The sequence below is a fragment of the Oncorhynchus kisutch genome, unplaced genomic scaffold, assembly GCF_002021735.2.
Source record: "Oncorhynchus kisutch isolate 150728-3 unplaced genomic scaffold, Okis_V2 scaffold898, whole genome shotgun sequence".
Lineage (NCBI taxonomy): Eukaryota > Metazoa > Chordata > Actinopteri > Salmoniformes > Salmonidae > Oncorhynchus > Oncorhynchus kisutch.
This window is the reverse complement of record NW_022262843.1, coordinates 1-17,504: the sequence shown is the minus strand read 5'-3', so window position 1 is coordinate 17,504 and position 17,504 is coordinate 1. Positions and strand designations below refer to the sequence as shown.

The 17,504-nt window shown below is 42.2% G+C and overlaps 1 protein-coding gene across 1 annotated transcript in view; it reads left to right on the top strand.

The window, feature by feature from the left end:
• The window catches only part of LOC116362900 (protrudin-like), a 16,872-nt gene extending 5,469 nt beyond the window's left edge, over positions 1 to 11,403 (top strand). The window contains exons 8-12 of the mRNA XM_031816917.1: positions 416 to 608; positions 7,660 to 7,737; positions 8,199 to 8,245; positions 8,644 to 8,725; positions 9,472 to 11,403. Of these exons, the coding sequence (XP_031672777.1) occupies positions 416 to 608; positions 7,660 to 7,737; positions 8,199 to 8,245; positions 8,644 to 8,725; positions 9,472 to 9,536 (465 nt within the window). The 3' untranslated portion in view covers positions 9,537 to 11,403. The remainder of the gene's footprint in view (positions 1 to 415; positions 609 to 7,659; positions 7,738 to 8,198; positions 8,246 to 8,643; positions 8,726 to 9,471) is intronic.
• The last annotated feature ends 6,101 nt before the right edge of the window (positions 11,404 to 17,504 follow it).

Sequence of the window (17,504 nt, the reverse complement as noted above, 5' to 3'; positions counted from 1 at the left end):
GACCGAGGTCAAAGACCTGTAATGTGTGTGTATTCAGTGGTGTGTGTTGCACAGGAGCTACACGGGACGTGGAGAGAACCCTAGTTCTTTACCTGCTACACTGGAAGCTTAACGTTTTGCAGAGCTCAAACCACGTCATCATGCTGTTCAGTGGTGTGAGCTGCACGATCCAATCTACACAATAGAAATAGACCCTCATCATCATACTTCAGCGTCATGTGGGTGTTGAGCTGCACGTTCCAATCTACACTCTAGAAATAGACCACCACGTCATCATACTGTTCAGCGGTGTTGAGCTGCACGTTCCAATCTACACTCTAGAAATAGACCACCACGTCATCATACTGTTCAGCGGCGTTGAGCTGCACGTTCCAATCTACACAATAGAAATAGACCACGTCATCATGCTGTTCAGTGGTGTGAGCTGCACGTTCCAATCTACACTCTAGAAATAGACCACGTCATCATGCTGTTCAGTGGTGTTGAGCTGCACGTTCCAATCTACACTCTAGAAATAGACCACGTCATCATGCTGTTCAGCGGCGTTGAGCTGCACGTTCCAATCTACACTCTAGAAATAGACCACCACGTCATCATACTGTTCAGTGGTGTGAGCTGAACGTTCCAATCTACACAATAGAAATAGACCACCAGGTTTCATTGAAGTGAAGCGTCTCGTGCTCTGCAAACGTAATGCTTCTAGTGCAGCTGGCCAGTTCAATATTACTATCTCAGACTGCACAGTGTGTGTGTTTCTGCGGTGTTGTTTTATTTAGATATACGTGTGTTAAAAATGGTGGTGTGTTAGATAGATATGGGGGGGGTGTGTGTTAATCTGCTCCTGTGTGTGTGTGTTCCTCTCCATCCTAACAAGGAGACTCCCTTGGCTTTAGTGGTAAGTCTAGTTCCCCCACCCCCTTACCTCACCCTGTTTTGTGGTGGAGAGGGGGGGGGGGGGGGTGTATAGGGTACACACCTCAGTTGGGTCCTGTCTGCATGGGTAGTGGGATGTCTTTACACCTTAGTGCTGTTGTTACCATCACTGGTTATGTTACCATTATGACATCAGGACTATAACTTCACATCTATACCACTAATGTCATTACATATAACACTATCATTACATACAGACGACTAATGTCATTATATATAACACTATCATTACATACAGGACTAATGTCATTATATATAACACTATCATTACATACAGGACTAATGTCATTATATATAACACTATCATTACATACAGGACTAATGTCATTATATATAGCACTATCATTACATACAGGACTAATGTCATTATATATAACACTATCATTACATACAGGACTAATGTCATTATATATAACACTATCATTACATACAGGACTAATGTCATTATATATAACACTATCATTACATACAGGACTAATGTCATTATATATAACACTATCATTACATACAGGACTAATGTCATTATATATAACACTATCATTACATACAGGACTAATGTCATTATATATAACACTATCATTACATACAGGACTAATGTCATTATATATAGCACTATCATTACATACAGGACTAATGTCATTACATATAACACTATCATTACATACAGGACTAATGTCATTACATATAACACTATCATTATATACAGGACTAATGTCATTATATATAACACTATCATTACATACAGGACTAATGTCATTACATATAACACTATCATTACATACAGGACTAATGTCATTATATATAACACTATCATTACATACAGGACTAATGTCATTATATATAACACTATCATTACATACAGGACTAATGTCATTATATATAACACTATCATTACATACAGGACTAATGTCATTATATATAACACTATCATTACATACAGGACTAATGTCATTATATATAACACTATCATTACATACAGGACTAATGTCATTATATATAACACTATCATTACATACAGGACTAATGTCATTATTATATACACTATCATTACATACAGGACTAATGTCATTATATATAGCACTATCATTACATACAGGACTAATGTCATTATATATAACACCATTACATACAGGACTAATGTCATTATATATAACACTATCATTACATACAGGACTAATGTCATTATATATAACACTATCATTACATACAGGACTAATGTCATTATATAAACACTATCATTACATACAGGACTAATGTCATTATATATAACTATCATTACATACAGGACTAATGTCATTATATATAACACTATCATTACATACAGGACTAATGTCATTATATATAACACTATCATTACATACAGGACTAATGTCATTATATATAACACTATCATTACATACAGGACTAATGTCATTATATATAACACTATCATTACATACAGGACAAATGTCATTTATATAACACTATCATTACATACAGGACTAATGTCATTATATATAACACTATCATTACATACAGGACTAATGTCATTATAATAACACTATCATTACATACAGGACTAATGTCATTATATATAACACTATCATTACATACAGGACTAATGTCATTATATATAACACTATCATTACATACAGGACTAATGTCATTATATATAACACTATCATTACATACAGGACTAATGTCATTATTATAACACTATCATTACATACAGGACTAATGTCATTATATATAACACTATCATTACATACAGGACTAATGTCATTATATATAACACTATCATTACATACAGGACTAATGTCATTATATAGCACTATCATTACATACAGGACTAATGTCATTATATATAGCACTATCATTACATACAGGACTAATGTCATTACATATAACACTATCATTACATACAGGACTAATGTCATTACATATAACACTATCATTACATACAGGACTAATGTCATTATATATAACACTATCATTACATACAGGACTAATGTCATTATATATAACACTATCATTACATACAGGACTAATGTCATTATATATAGCACTATCATTACATACAGGACTAATGTCATTATATATAGCACTATCATTACATACAGGACTAATGTCATTATATATAACACTATCATTACATACAGGACTAATGTCATTATATATAACACTATCATTACATACAGGACTAATGTCATTATATATAACACTATCATTACATACAGGACTAATGTCATTATATATACACTATCATTACATACAGGACTAATGTCATTATATATACCTATCATTAACATACAGGACTAATGTCATTATATATAACACTATCATTACCATACAGGACTAATGTCATTACATATAACACTATCATTACATACAGGACTAATGTCATTATATATAGACCTATCCATTACATACAGGACTAATGTCATTATATATAACACTATCATTACAACATACAGGACTAATGTCATTATAATATAACACTATCATACATACAGGACTAATGTCATTATATATAACATCTAGATCATACTACAGGACTAATGTCATTATATATAACACTATCATTACATACAGGACTAATGTCATTATATAAACACTATCATTACATACAGGACTAATGTCATTATATATAACACTATCATTACATACAGGACTAATGTCGTTATATATAACACTATCATTACATACAGGACTAATGTCATTTATATAACACTATCATTACATACAGGACTAATGTCATTATATATAACACTATCATTACATACAGGACTAATGTCATTACATATAACACTATCATTACATACAGGACTAATGTCATTATATAAACACTATCATTACATACAGGACTAATGTCATTATATATAACACTATCATTACATACAGGACTAATGTCATTATATATAACACTATCATTACATACAGGACTAATGTCATTATATATAACACTATCATTACATACAGGACTAATGTCATTATATATAACACTATCATTACATACAGGACTAATGTCATTATATATAACACTATCATTACATACAGGACTAATGTCATTATATATAACACTATCATTACATACAGGACTAATGTCATTATATATAGCACTATCATTACATACAGGACTAATGTCATTACATATAACACTATCATTACATACAGGACTAATGTCATTATATATAACACTATCATTACATACAGGACTAATGTCATTATATATAACACTATCATTACATACAGGACTAATGTCATTATATATAACACTATCATTACATACAGGACTAATGTCATTATATATAACACTATCATTACATACAGGACTAATGTCATTATATATAGCACTATCATTACATACAGGACTAATGTCAATATATATAACACTATCATTACATACAGGACTAATGTCATTATATATAACACTATCATTACATACAGGACTAATGTCATTACATATAAACCTATCATTACATACAAGACTAATGTCATTATATATAACACTATCATTACATACAGGACTAATGTCATTATATATAGCACTATCATTACATACAGGACTAATGTCATTATATATAACACTATCATTACATACAGGACTAATGTCATTATATATAACACTATCATTACATACAGGACTAATGTCATTATATATAACATTCATTTACATACGGGACTATGTCATTATATATAACACTATCATTACATACAGGACTAATGTCATTATATATAGCACTAATGTCAATATTATTTATATATATATATAGCACTAATGTCATGAATATATAGCACTAATGTCATGATATATATAGCACTAATGTCATATATATACACTAATGTCATGATATATAGCACTAATCACTATATAGCACTAATGTCATGATATATAGCACTAATCACTATATAGCACTAAGCACCAATCATCATTCATACAATCGGCCTCATTCTCAATGTAGTCTGGGCGTGTCTGCATTATTCCAGCAAACCATTGGATGAGCATGCTCTGAGTTGGTCACTGCACCTGAGTACACACAAGGGTGGCGTTGTAATGTGTGTGGGTATTGTGTGACGTGTTTCTAGCATGGTTGTGCACTTCACTGTAAGGATGCAAATAGGACACTCCACTCATCTCATGCTACATAGGGCTCTGGTCAAAAGTAGTGCATAATAAGACTGCCAAACCCGGTCGACGCTGGGCCAATGGTGCGCCGCCCTATGGGACTCCCAAACACCGGCCGGATGTGATAAAGCCTGGATTCGAACCAGGGACTGTAGTAACGCACGCCTCTTGCTCTGAGATGCAATGCCTCAGACCGTAGAGCACTGTATTTTAGGGACTAGGGTATAAAGTAGTGAACTATATTTTAAGGACTAGGGTATAAAGTAGTGCACTATATTATAGGGACTAGGGTATAAAGTAGTGCATTATATTTTAGGGACTAGGGTATAAAGTAGTGCACTATATTATAGGGACTAGGGTTTAAAGTAGTGAACTATACTATAAGGACTAGGGTATAAAGTAGTGCACTATATTATAGGGACTAGGGTATAAAGTAGTGCACTATATTATAGGGACTAGGGTTTAAAGTAGTGAACTATACTATAAGGACTAGGGTATAAAGTAGTGCACTATATTATAGGGACTAGGGTATAAAGTAGTGCACTATATTATAGGGACTAGGGTATAAAGTAGTGCACTATATTATAGGGACTAGGGTCTAAAGTAGTGCAATATATTTTAGGGACTAGGGTTTAAAGTAGTGAACTATACTATAAGGACTAGGGTCTAAAGTAGTGCACTATTTTAGGGACTAGGGTCTAAAGTAGTGCACTATTTTAGGGATTAGGGTATAAAGTAGTGCACTATTGTAGGGATTAGGGTATAAAGTAGTGCACTATTGTAGGGACTAGGGTCTAAAGTAGTGCACTATTTTAGGGATTAGGGTATAAAGTGTGGTGGTTAATTTCTTCACTATCAAATCAAGAGTCAGAGTTACACTTAAACTAAATCTTTATTCACTTATTAATAAGGGAGCAGGTCAATACAACCACCCATATACAATGAATGGATTGAGTCTCTACGATAATGATGGCTGGTCGACCAATCACCCTCAGAGATGATTCGTTGAGAGCCCCGAGACAAAAGGTCTTTTATAGCCAACATACACCCCTTTCAACCTACATGAATAACAACATATGTATAGAATGGGTCACAAGGTTAAGATTTGTATGAATACTTATAATTCACAGCAGACAGTATCTGCTGTAAAAACAGTTCTCATTGGGTAGAGACCAGGGTCTGGCCCTGGGGTCATCTCTCATTGTGTAGAGACCAGGGTCTGGCCCTGGGGTCATCTCTCATTGTGTAGAGACCAGGGTCTGGCCCTGGGGTCATCTCTCATTGTGTAGAGACCAGGGTCTGGCCCTGGGGTCATCTCTCATTGTGTAGAGACCAGGGTCTGGCCCTGGGGTCATCTCTCATTGTGTAGAGACCAGGGTCTGGCCCTGGGGTCATCTCTCATTGTGTAGAGACGCATGGTCTGGCCCTGGGGTCATCTCTCCTGGTACCGCTATAGATCAGAAACTTAACTCATGCTCTGGAATGTGGTCTCTTTAGGTTTTATATCACCCAAAGACATCATAAATCTCCTGTCAGTGTTAAATCTCCCAGAGGCCCACTTTCAGTTCACAGATACAATATTATAAGAACCCTCTATTCTGTTGCATAAAACAAACATTTGATGCAATTACAGTATTATAACAATCTTGTAATTTTGATTTCATAAAAGTTGTGCACTATATTATAGGGACTAGGGTCTAAAGTAGTGCATTATATTTTAGGGATTAGGGTCTAAAGTAGTGTACTATATTTTAGGGACTAGGGTATAGGTAGTGTACTATACTATAGGGAACACCAGGTGAGGTCTTTTGCTGATTGGCTGCCAGTCGTCTACGTAGACAGGTGCAATGACGTCTGAGGGCGGAGCTGAAGGTGCCCTGCCCCTTCCCAATACGTTTTCTTGCCTGAGGTGTACCAGCCCTCGTCTTTTAGGGTTAGTATATAGGCACAGATCTAGGATCAGCTTAGCCTCATCTAATACTAACCTTAACCATAAGGGTGTGAACTGCTACAACTGATCTGGAGCATGTCTGGTTGCACGTTTCAAACTCATTCCACAGAGGTCCCAGTCTGCAGGCTTTCACTCCTTCCTTTGACCTTGATTGATGAATTGGAGCTCAGTGGTTAGTAAGGAACTGGGCCTCACCTGGTTGTGTAGGTCTTAATTGGACAGGAAAAACCCCCCAAAACCAGCCAGACTCTGGGCCCTCCATGGAAGGAGTTGGACACCCCTGCCTTGGAGGATGATGTGTATGGTTTTGTGTTAGTGGGGTTTTGCTGCCTGTGTGCTCTCGACTCCCTCTGCTGTTGACGTTGAGAAACACATCCACTAAAAGCATGGAAGAGATCGGTTGGTGTTGGAGGAGGTAGGGTTCAGGGTGTATTGTTTAGGGGCTAGGGTGGTAGGGAGCAGGGTGTAGGGTTTAGGGGCTATGGTGTAGGGTTTAGGGGCTATGGTTTGTAGTTCCCACAAAGCTGCTGCCTTTAACTGCTCTTTAGTAACTTAACCCTTCTCTTCTCCTCTCCCCCATTCTGCCCCCCCCCCCCTACATGGGGGAGGAATGATGACATAAGTTCAGATTTGGAACCATCTCCATCACCTCAGACAACGGTCTGCTGAGCCGCAACGAGGCCAATCCGCAGTAAGGTGTCCAAACTGACGGAGAAGCTACGCAAACGCTACCCCACCAACAACACAGGTCGTCTACCCTTGTCCTCTGTTCATCTTCTTCTTCCTCACCTCAACCCCTACTTAAGAGGTGAGTTTAGTAGCTAGTCTTCATAGAAATTAAATATCCCCCACTCTTCCCTCTCTCTCCCCCTCTCTCTCTTTCCCTCCCTCTCTCCCCCTCTCTCTCTCTTTCCCTCCCTCTCTCTTCCCCCCTCTCTCTCTCTTTCCCTCCCTCTCTCTCCCCTCTCTCTCTCTTCCTCCTCTCCTCTTCCCCCTCTCCCTCTCTCTCCCCCTCTCTTCTCTTTCCCTCCCTCTCACTCCCCTCTCTCTCTCTTTCCCTCCCTCACTCCCCCTCTCTCTCTCTTCTCTCCCTCTCTCTCCCCCCCTCTCTCTCTTTCCTCCCCTCTCTCTCTTTCCCTCCCTCTCTCTCTTTCCCTCCCTCTCTCTCTTTCCTCCTCTCTCTCTCCTTCCCCCTCTCTCATCCCCAAGGTAACTGTTCCAGCTGCAGTGCAGTCTTCTCAGTGGTGAAGAGAAGGGTAAGAGCTTTACACCTGTTTTTAAACCACCAATAAATACAATCATATGTCATTTTTTTATTTCACCTTTATTGAACCAGGTAGGCTAGTTAACTGCGACCTGGCCAAGATAAAGCAAAGCAGTAATACTGTAGGTTGTTTAATAACTCTGTGTGGAACCTGGTGTGGGTCCCAAATGGCATCCTATGCCCTATATAATCTACCACTTTAGAACAGAGTCCTATGGGCCCTGGTCACAATTAGTGAACTAGGTAGGGAATAGGACAAGGTTGGGGTTAGAGTTTCACTTTACTTCCTGAATTCACCCACTTCATTTCAAATTGGCCCCAACCCTGGAATAGGGTTCAGTTTGGGACATAACAATGATGATGATGTCATTGTGACCTCTGCTGTTTCAGCGGAGCTGTAGTAACTGTGGCAATAGCTTCTGCTCCAGATGCTGCTCCTACAAGGTCCTCAAGGCCTGCATGGGTGTCACAGGTGAGAGAGAAACACACACACAACATGCTATTATGGTATTTCTATACTGAAATGATAAATAAGGTCTCCGAAGACATCAGTTGATTTTAAAACAAAATCTCTTCTATTTTACACCTTCTCTCATTCCCCATCTTCCTCTGCCCCCTTTCTAATGTAATGCCTCTTTACCTCCCTCCCATCTCCCTCTGCCTCCCCTTTCTCATGTAATGCCTCTTTACCTCCCTCCATCTCCCTCTGCCTCCCCTTTCTCATGTAATGCCTCTTTACCTCCCTCCCATCTCCCTCTGCCTCCCCTTTCTCATGTAATGCCTCTTTACCTCCCTCCCATCTCCCTCTGCCTCCCCTTTCTCATGTAATGCCTCTTTACCTCCCTCCCATCTCCCTCTGCCTCCCCTTTCTCATGTAATGCCTCTTTACCTCCCTCCCATCTCCCTCTGCCTCCCCTTTCTCATGTAATGCCTCTTTACCTCCCTCCCATCTCCCCTCCCCTCTGCCTCCCCTTTCTCATGTAATCCTCTTTACCTTCTTAATTACCTCCCTCCCATCTCCCTCTGCCTCCCCTTTCTCATGTAATGCCTCTTTACCTCCCTCCCATCTCCCTCTGCCCTCCCCTTTCTCATGTAATGCCTCTTTACCTCCCTCCCATCTCCCTCTGCCTCCCCTTTCTCATGTAATGCCTCTTTACCTCCCTCCCATCTCCCTCTGCCTCCCCTTTCTCATGTAATGCCTCTTTACCTCCCTCCCAGCTCCAGATGCCCAGAGAGAGACAGTGTTTGTTTGTGCTGTCTGCAACTCCACCCTCAGCAAGTGAGAAATGACTACCACCTCCTACCCACTCATGGAGACCCAGGGAGGGTACTGCCCCTCCTACCCAGGATTCGAAGCTCCTTGGCTGGGTAGAGCCCGCGGCAGATCAGCCTCTACCCCGCCTGGGGGTGGTTCAAAACCCCAGGTTGTCTGGTTCTCTGGCTCCAGCCGAGGTGACCAAGGTTATTAAGATGAACCAGTCCCAAATGGCAACCTATTCCATATAAATTATTCCCTATAAATTGCACTGCTTTTGCCCAGAGCCCTATGGGGTTCCCTATGGGCCCTGGTCTACAGTAGTGGACTATATAGGGAATAGGGCCCTGGTCTACAGTAGTGGACTATATAGGGAATAGGGCCCTGGTCTACAGTAGTGGACTATATAGGGAATAGGGTGTCATTTGGGACGCTCCCACAGACTCCCATCAGCTTGTGTTGCATTGAGATTGATCCTGTACTGTCATTCTGTCATGGAGGTCCTGAGAATGCTGAGAGGTGTGTGTGTATTGTATTGTATAAGATATGCTATAGATTGACCCTGTTATAACTTATCCATCCTGTAATGGTTTTATATGTTGGTCCTAATGTTAATTTAATGGATGCAAAGACAGGATGCTAAAGACTATACCTTAGTCCTAAATGGCATTCCCTAATCCCCATGGAGCATAACCTAACCCCATGGAGTGATTTCCAGAGGTGATCCCAGAGCTGTGTTCAAATACTCATACTAGCTGTACTATTTGTGATGTAACATTGAGTATGTAGTTAAGTACTTATTGGATATAGTATGCCAAACGTTCCTGGATGTCGTACTAAATTCACCAAACTACGAAGTATACAAGGAGTGGACACTATTTCTGTGCTTTTAGGGACCATAATGCAATTCTTCAGAAAATGGGCGTGGCTTCACCAACGTTTTCAGATTTGAAGAAAATGGCCGACGAGAGCAGATAGAAATGAATTGCTTCAAGAAAATGTTGAGCAATGTAATAAAGTAATGACTTTTCAAACAAGTTAAACGTTATGTTGGCTGACAATTTATTAGCTACGCTGTCCTTACGAACCGCAGCATGTCATTCAGCAGTATGTACCGGGCTGTTAGCTAGCTACCTAACGTTAGTTGGCTACTAATACATTGAACTTGCCAGGTAGTATATTAACTATCTAGCTAACTACCCAATGTTTATTGACTTGATTATTCACATCATTCTTAGCTAAGTGGTAGAGTCGTCGTGCGTTCTCAATGGACATAGTTAATTCTGGCTATCCACTCTGATTTCAGAGCATCTCTCATCTGTGTGCCAGTGCACAGAATAGCTGAATAAAACGTGTTGAATATGGCCGGTGTCAGTAAGCGTTGGAGGGGGGAAAAAGTGTAATTAAATTGTTGCCTGCAGCACAGTTAGTCATGGATTTACGAACGGACAATCTGACAACGTTTTACGAACTCACCCCATATTGAATTTACAGACGCAGCCGAAATCGCAAAATGTCTAGCTAGTAATTTGTTATGCTAACAAGCCAGCAAGAGGTTGCATAGCAACATCATCAACTTCTGGTAGACAGGCGAAGTGCTAGTACACTCAACTGAAAGGATACCCTTCGTTTACAGTATTCTAAAATGAACTAATAGTATGTAGTATACAGGATGTTGGTATGGATATTTGAACACAGCACAGGCTTTAGATTGACACATAAGAATGTACATGTTACACTTTTACCATTGTGATCACCAATATTCAATCCACTGAAAGTTTATATTTATCCAATTTTATTAATTAATTCATTTGATTGATTAGCTTGACAGAATGGAGGAGTTTGTTTACTCTTCATTGCTTCAATAAACTGTGATTTTGAATGTTTGGAGTTAACTTATGGCGTATTTTTCCTGCCTTTTTCAGCCTAGTTGTAGAGAGCTCTGTTAAAAAAATAAACATGTAAAAAAGAGAGCGTGCCCTGCAGGTTTGGTGCATCTGTTTGCGTTTCACTACCGTAGACATTGTATCTGTCCCATTATGGCGTCTGTGAGAGCTAAGCAGCGCCATAGAGGTCATCTCCTTTTTGAGGTAGTCCATTCTTCATCTACTACTTCTATGACTTGGTAAACAAACTGAAAGGGTGCACACTGCCACTTGCATTGTGTTGTTTGAACAGATATAAAGCCAAGGTTGGTGATTTACTGCCACCTGCAGTCATGACTACTTCAGAATGGTCCTCAGTGGCGCTGCCCATGCTACAACAGGCTTTTGGGCACTAGAGTCCTCTATCTATCTCTATGGTCACTACTCAACTCCAAATCCACCACATGCCAGAAGGCTCCAGGTTCCTCTCCTCACAACCCAAATCCACCACATGCCAGAAGGCTCCAGGTTCCTCTCCTCACAACCCAAATCTACCACATGCCAAGGCTCCAAGTTCCTCTCCTCACAACCCAAATCTACCACATGCCAGAAGGCTCCAGGTTCCTCTCCAATCCTCTCCTCACAACCCAGGAGAATATCAATAGTCTGAAGTAGCTTCCTTACTTTCCTTGTCTCCTTTCCTTTGTTGTTTTCCTTAATTTGACCAGTCTTCCTCCATATTGTTTCCACCTTTCCTATCTCCTCAAATCAGTTTATTACCAGAAGGAAAGGAAGGAACAAGGAGAAGAATGTATAGTCGTAGCCAAAAGTTTTGAGAATGAGACAAATACATTTTCAGTCTGCTGCCTCAGTTTGTATGATGGCAATTTGCATATACTCCAGAATATTATGAAGAGTGATCAGATGAATTGCAATTAATTGCAAAGCCCCTCTTTGCCATGCAAATGAACTGAATCGCCCAAAAACATGTCCACTGCATTTCAGCCCTGCCACAAAAGGACCAGCTGACATCATGTCAGTGATTCTCTCGTTAACACAGGTGTGAGTGTTGACAAGGCTGGAGATCACTCTGTCATGCTGATTGAGTTCGAATACACAGACTGGAAGCTTCAAAAGGAGGGCGTTGCTTGGAATCATTGTTCTTCCTCTGTCAACCATGGTTACCTGCAAGGAAACACGTGCTGTCATCATTTCTTTGCACAAAAGGGCTTCAAGGCAAGGATATTGCTGCCAGTAAGATTACACCTAAATCAACCGGTTCAATTGTTGTGAGGAAGGCTTCAGGGCACCCAAGAAAGTCCAGCTAGCGCCAGGACTGTCTCCTAAAGTTGATTCAGCTGCGGGATCGGGGCACCACCAGTACAGAGCTTGCTCAGGAATGGCGGCAGGCAGGTGTGAGTGCATCTGCACGCACAGTGAGGCAAAGACTTTTGGAGGATGGCCTGGTCAAGAAGGGCAGCAAAGAAGCCACTTCTCTCTGGCAAAAACATCAGGGACAGACTGATATTCTGCAAAAGGTACAGGGATTGGACTGCTGAGGACCGGGGTAAAGTCATTTTCTCTGATGAATCACCTTTCCGATTGTTTGGGGCATCCCGAAAAAAGCTTGTCCGGAGAAGACAAGGTGAGCACTCAGTCCTGTGTCATGCCAACAGTAAAGCATCCTGAGACCATTCATGTGTGGGGTTGCTTCTCAGCCAAGGGAGAGGGCTCACTCAACATTTTGCCTAAGAACACAGCCATGAATAAAGAATGGTACCAACACATCCTCTGAGAGCAACTTCACCCAACCATCCAGGAACAGTTTGGTGAAGAACAATGCCTTTTCCAGCATGATGGAGCACCTTGCCATAAGGCAAAAGTGATAACCAAGTGGTTCGGGGAACAAAACATCAATATTTTGGGTCCATGGCCAGGAAACTCCCCAGACCTTAATCCCATTGAGAATTTGTGGTCAATCCTCAAGAGGTCGGATGGACAAACAAAACCCCACAAATTCTGACAAACTCCAAGCATTGATTATGCAAGAATAGGCTGCCATCAGTCAGGATGTGGCCCAGAAGTTAATTGACAGCATGCCAGGGCAGATTGCAGAGGTCTTGAAAAAGAAGGGTCAACACTGCAAATATTGACTCTTTGCATCAACTTCATGTAATTGTCAATAAAAGCCTTTGACACTTATTATTTATGCAGGTCTGATCCACAACTACAGAAAAGGTTTGGTTCAAATCAAATCAAATCAAATGTATTTATAAAGCCCTTCCTACATCAGCTGATATCTCAAAGTGCTGTACAGAAACCCAGCCTGAAACCCCAAACAGCAAGCAATGCAGGTGTAGAAGCACGGTGGCTAGGAAAAACTCCCTAGAAAGGCCAATACCTAGGAAGGAACCTAGAGAGGAACCAGGCTATGTGGGGTGGCCAGTCCTCTTCTGGCTGTGCCGGGTGGAGATTATAACAGAACATGGCCAAGATGTTCAAATGTTCATACATAAATGACCAGCATGTTCAAATAATAATAATCACAGGCAGAACAGTTGACTTATGAAATGCTTGTAATTATACTTCAGTATTCCATAGTAACATCTGACAAAAATATCTAAAGACACTGAAGCAGCAAACTTTGTGGAAATTAATATTTGTGTCATTCTCAAAACATTTGGCCACGACTGTACACTAGTGCTACGCAATGATATATAGACCACGCCCCGCGCCTACCCATTCGTGTGAGGTCCTCCCAACCCCGCCGCTCTCTGCCCCACCCCCTCCTCTCATCCTCTTCTCCTCCCCCTCTGTCTCTTCCTCCCCGCCCTCCAACTCGTCCCCGTGTCCCAGTAAAGCGCTTTGAGCTCCGGGACTCGTCCTAGTAGCCTAACGCCGTCAGATGGAAACATGGCGACAGAGGTGAGAATGAATAGACTAATCTATCGTCTTCTTCAGCCTATGTCTTTCCCTTTACCTCTATGGGCATGTGGTTGTATTGTCTTCCATGTGAGCAGGTAGCCTTGTGGAGACGGTTGTAACCTATATTCTGAACCGTTTGAATGGCGTTTGTCAGTAACAGCAAGGTTAGCCCTATGATAGAAAATATTGTGTAGCATACAATCACTTCAATCTCTGTTACCCAGCATCAATAGAAATCAACACAACAGTTGTTTATTTACGTATAAAAAGTTCATTTCGAATATAACATTTGCTCACACGTGTCATGCAGGCAGGTTCATTTTGGCAAATAAATCATCTGCTTTGATTTGAAATGGAAGCCTTGTCATTTTAACAATTCTTCGGTCACCCTGACCGACATGGCATGTGAATATCATATAATCCCTATATCATTATATTAACATATTAAAGGCGTCGGGAGGTTACGTGCCTGAATAGAGGTTAGTTAGAGGAATTCTCTTTGTAGCACGAACGGCATTTTACAGGGCTGTGTAGCCTATGCTACAACTTGTGCTTGAGAACAGGGATAAACAAGCAATCCTCGCGCCGTTAAGCTGTTTTGGTGAAAGCAGAGCTCTTATTTTTTTGTCTCTAGAGTTCCCGCCGTTAATCCGGTATAGGCAGGCTGGCCCGTGCTAGTGCTGAAACCTACTAAAGAGATATCAGCACCGTGGACAGCAACCCATTGAGGTCAAGGAGAGAAAATCTCCGTGTTTGCACGGATCTTTTCATTTCCGTTATTCGGTCCAACTGCCCTTTTTATTGCCTTTCATTCATCGACACATTGGGGAAACAAGCTTGACGAACCATAACAGCCTAAACTAGTTTCCCAAAGCAAGAAACTAGACTGGCCTACACCCCCCCCCCCCCCCCCCCCCCCCCATGCCTAAACGGCTAAGTCCACAACTATGGACATCGAGCTTCTTTATGGGGGGGACGATCATTTGGTGCCATCGTTGATCTATTGAGCCTTCTAACCCTGCTCTTACAGAGATTGATTTGTTGTGAGCTGTTCTGTGATGTTGGGCCTTCTTCTCTTGGCTCAATTCCATGATCCGGCTGCTGTAGCAGTGTGCATGGTCAGGAGAGAGAGGAGAGAGAGAGAGGTAGACAAAGAGCTACAGAGAGAGGAGGGGGAGAGAAGAGAGAGAGAGAAGAGAGAGGGGACGGGAGAGAAGGAGAGAGAGAGAAGAGAGAGGGAAAGGAGAGAAAAGAGAGAGGGGAAGGGAGAGAAGGAGAGAGAGCTACAGAGAGAGAAGACCAGTTAGAGAGAGAGGAGAGAGAGTGTATCTGGGCTGTGATCCAACGGACCGCCAGACAGACTTTGATTGAACACCTCTCCTCTATCATCGTAGACCCCTAAAGACTACATCAGCCATTGTTTGTATACATTACCTCTTGAACAGAGAGTGTGTGTGTGTGAGAGAGAGAGCGAATGAGCAGTTTAGTTTTATTCTCATGGTGAGTCATACACACTGCTTCCTCAGAACCAGAAAGTTAATCCATATTAGAATTCTATCCACAATCTCTCTCTCGCTCCCCTCTCTTCCTCACACTCCTTTCTCTCTCCTCTCTCTCTCCCCAAATATGGGTGGGTGGGCGTGTGCGCGCTCTTATGTGTGTTTGTGTCCTGTAGTTCCATAACCTCCAAGAGTTGAGGCACAGTGCATCTCTGGCCAACAAGGTATTCCTGCAGAGAGACTACAGTGATGGGACCACCTGCCGCTTCCAGACCAAGTTCCCTTCTGAGCTGGAGAGCAGGGTGGGTAGTCTAACACACACACACACCCCACCACACCACACACCACACCCACACCACATACACCCACACCACACCACACCACACACACCACATACACCACACACACCACACCACACACACCACACACCACACCACATACATACACCACACCCACACCACACACAACACCACACCACACCACACACCCACCACATACACCACACCACATACACACCCACACACACCACATACACACACCACACACACCACACCACATCCACACACACACCACACCACACCACATACACCCACACCACACCACATACACACACCACACCACACCACACCACACCACACAACACCACACACACCACACCCACATACACCACACCAACACAACACCCACCACCCACACCCACACACACACCACACCAACACCACACACACCACACCACACACACACACACACACACACACCACCACACAACACCACCACTCACACAAACTTCACTCAACCAACCACCAACCCCCACCACACCACACACACCAACACAAACCCACAATCACAAACAACACACCACACACCCCACACCAAATAGCCACATACACCACATACACCCAGCACCAAAAAAAAAGCCACACATTGCCAACACCAACACAAGCTCACAGCGACACACAACACACACCACCACACCACACACACACCACACACACACCACACCCAACACCACACACCACATACACCACACACACACACACACACACAACACACATCAACACACCACACCACGACCACCCACCACACACACACACACACCACCCAACCACACCCACACCACCCCACGCAAACGCCGGCCCCCACCACACACACCACACCACGCAACACACACCCACACACACACCACCACCCCACCACACCAACCAAACACCACCCAACCACAACACCACACACCCACCCACTACACACACACACCACACCCAAACACCAACACACACACACCACCACACACAACACACACCAACCCACACAACCCCCAACACCACACACCCCACACCATACACACACACACACACCCCCACCACACCACAACACCACCCACACACCACATACACACACACACCACACACATACACCACACACCACACACCCACATACACACACACACCAACACATACACACCACACCACACACACACCACACCACCACACACCACACCATACACACACACCACACACATACACCACACACATATACACCACACACATACACCACACACATATACACCACACACACCACACACACCACATACACACACCACACCACACACACACACACACCCACCAACAACCACACATACACCACACACACCACACACATATACACCACACACATACACCACACACACACCACCACACACACACACAC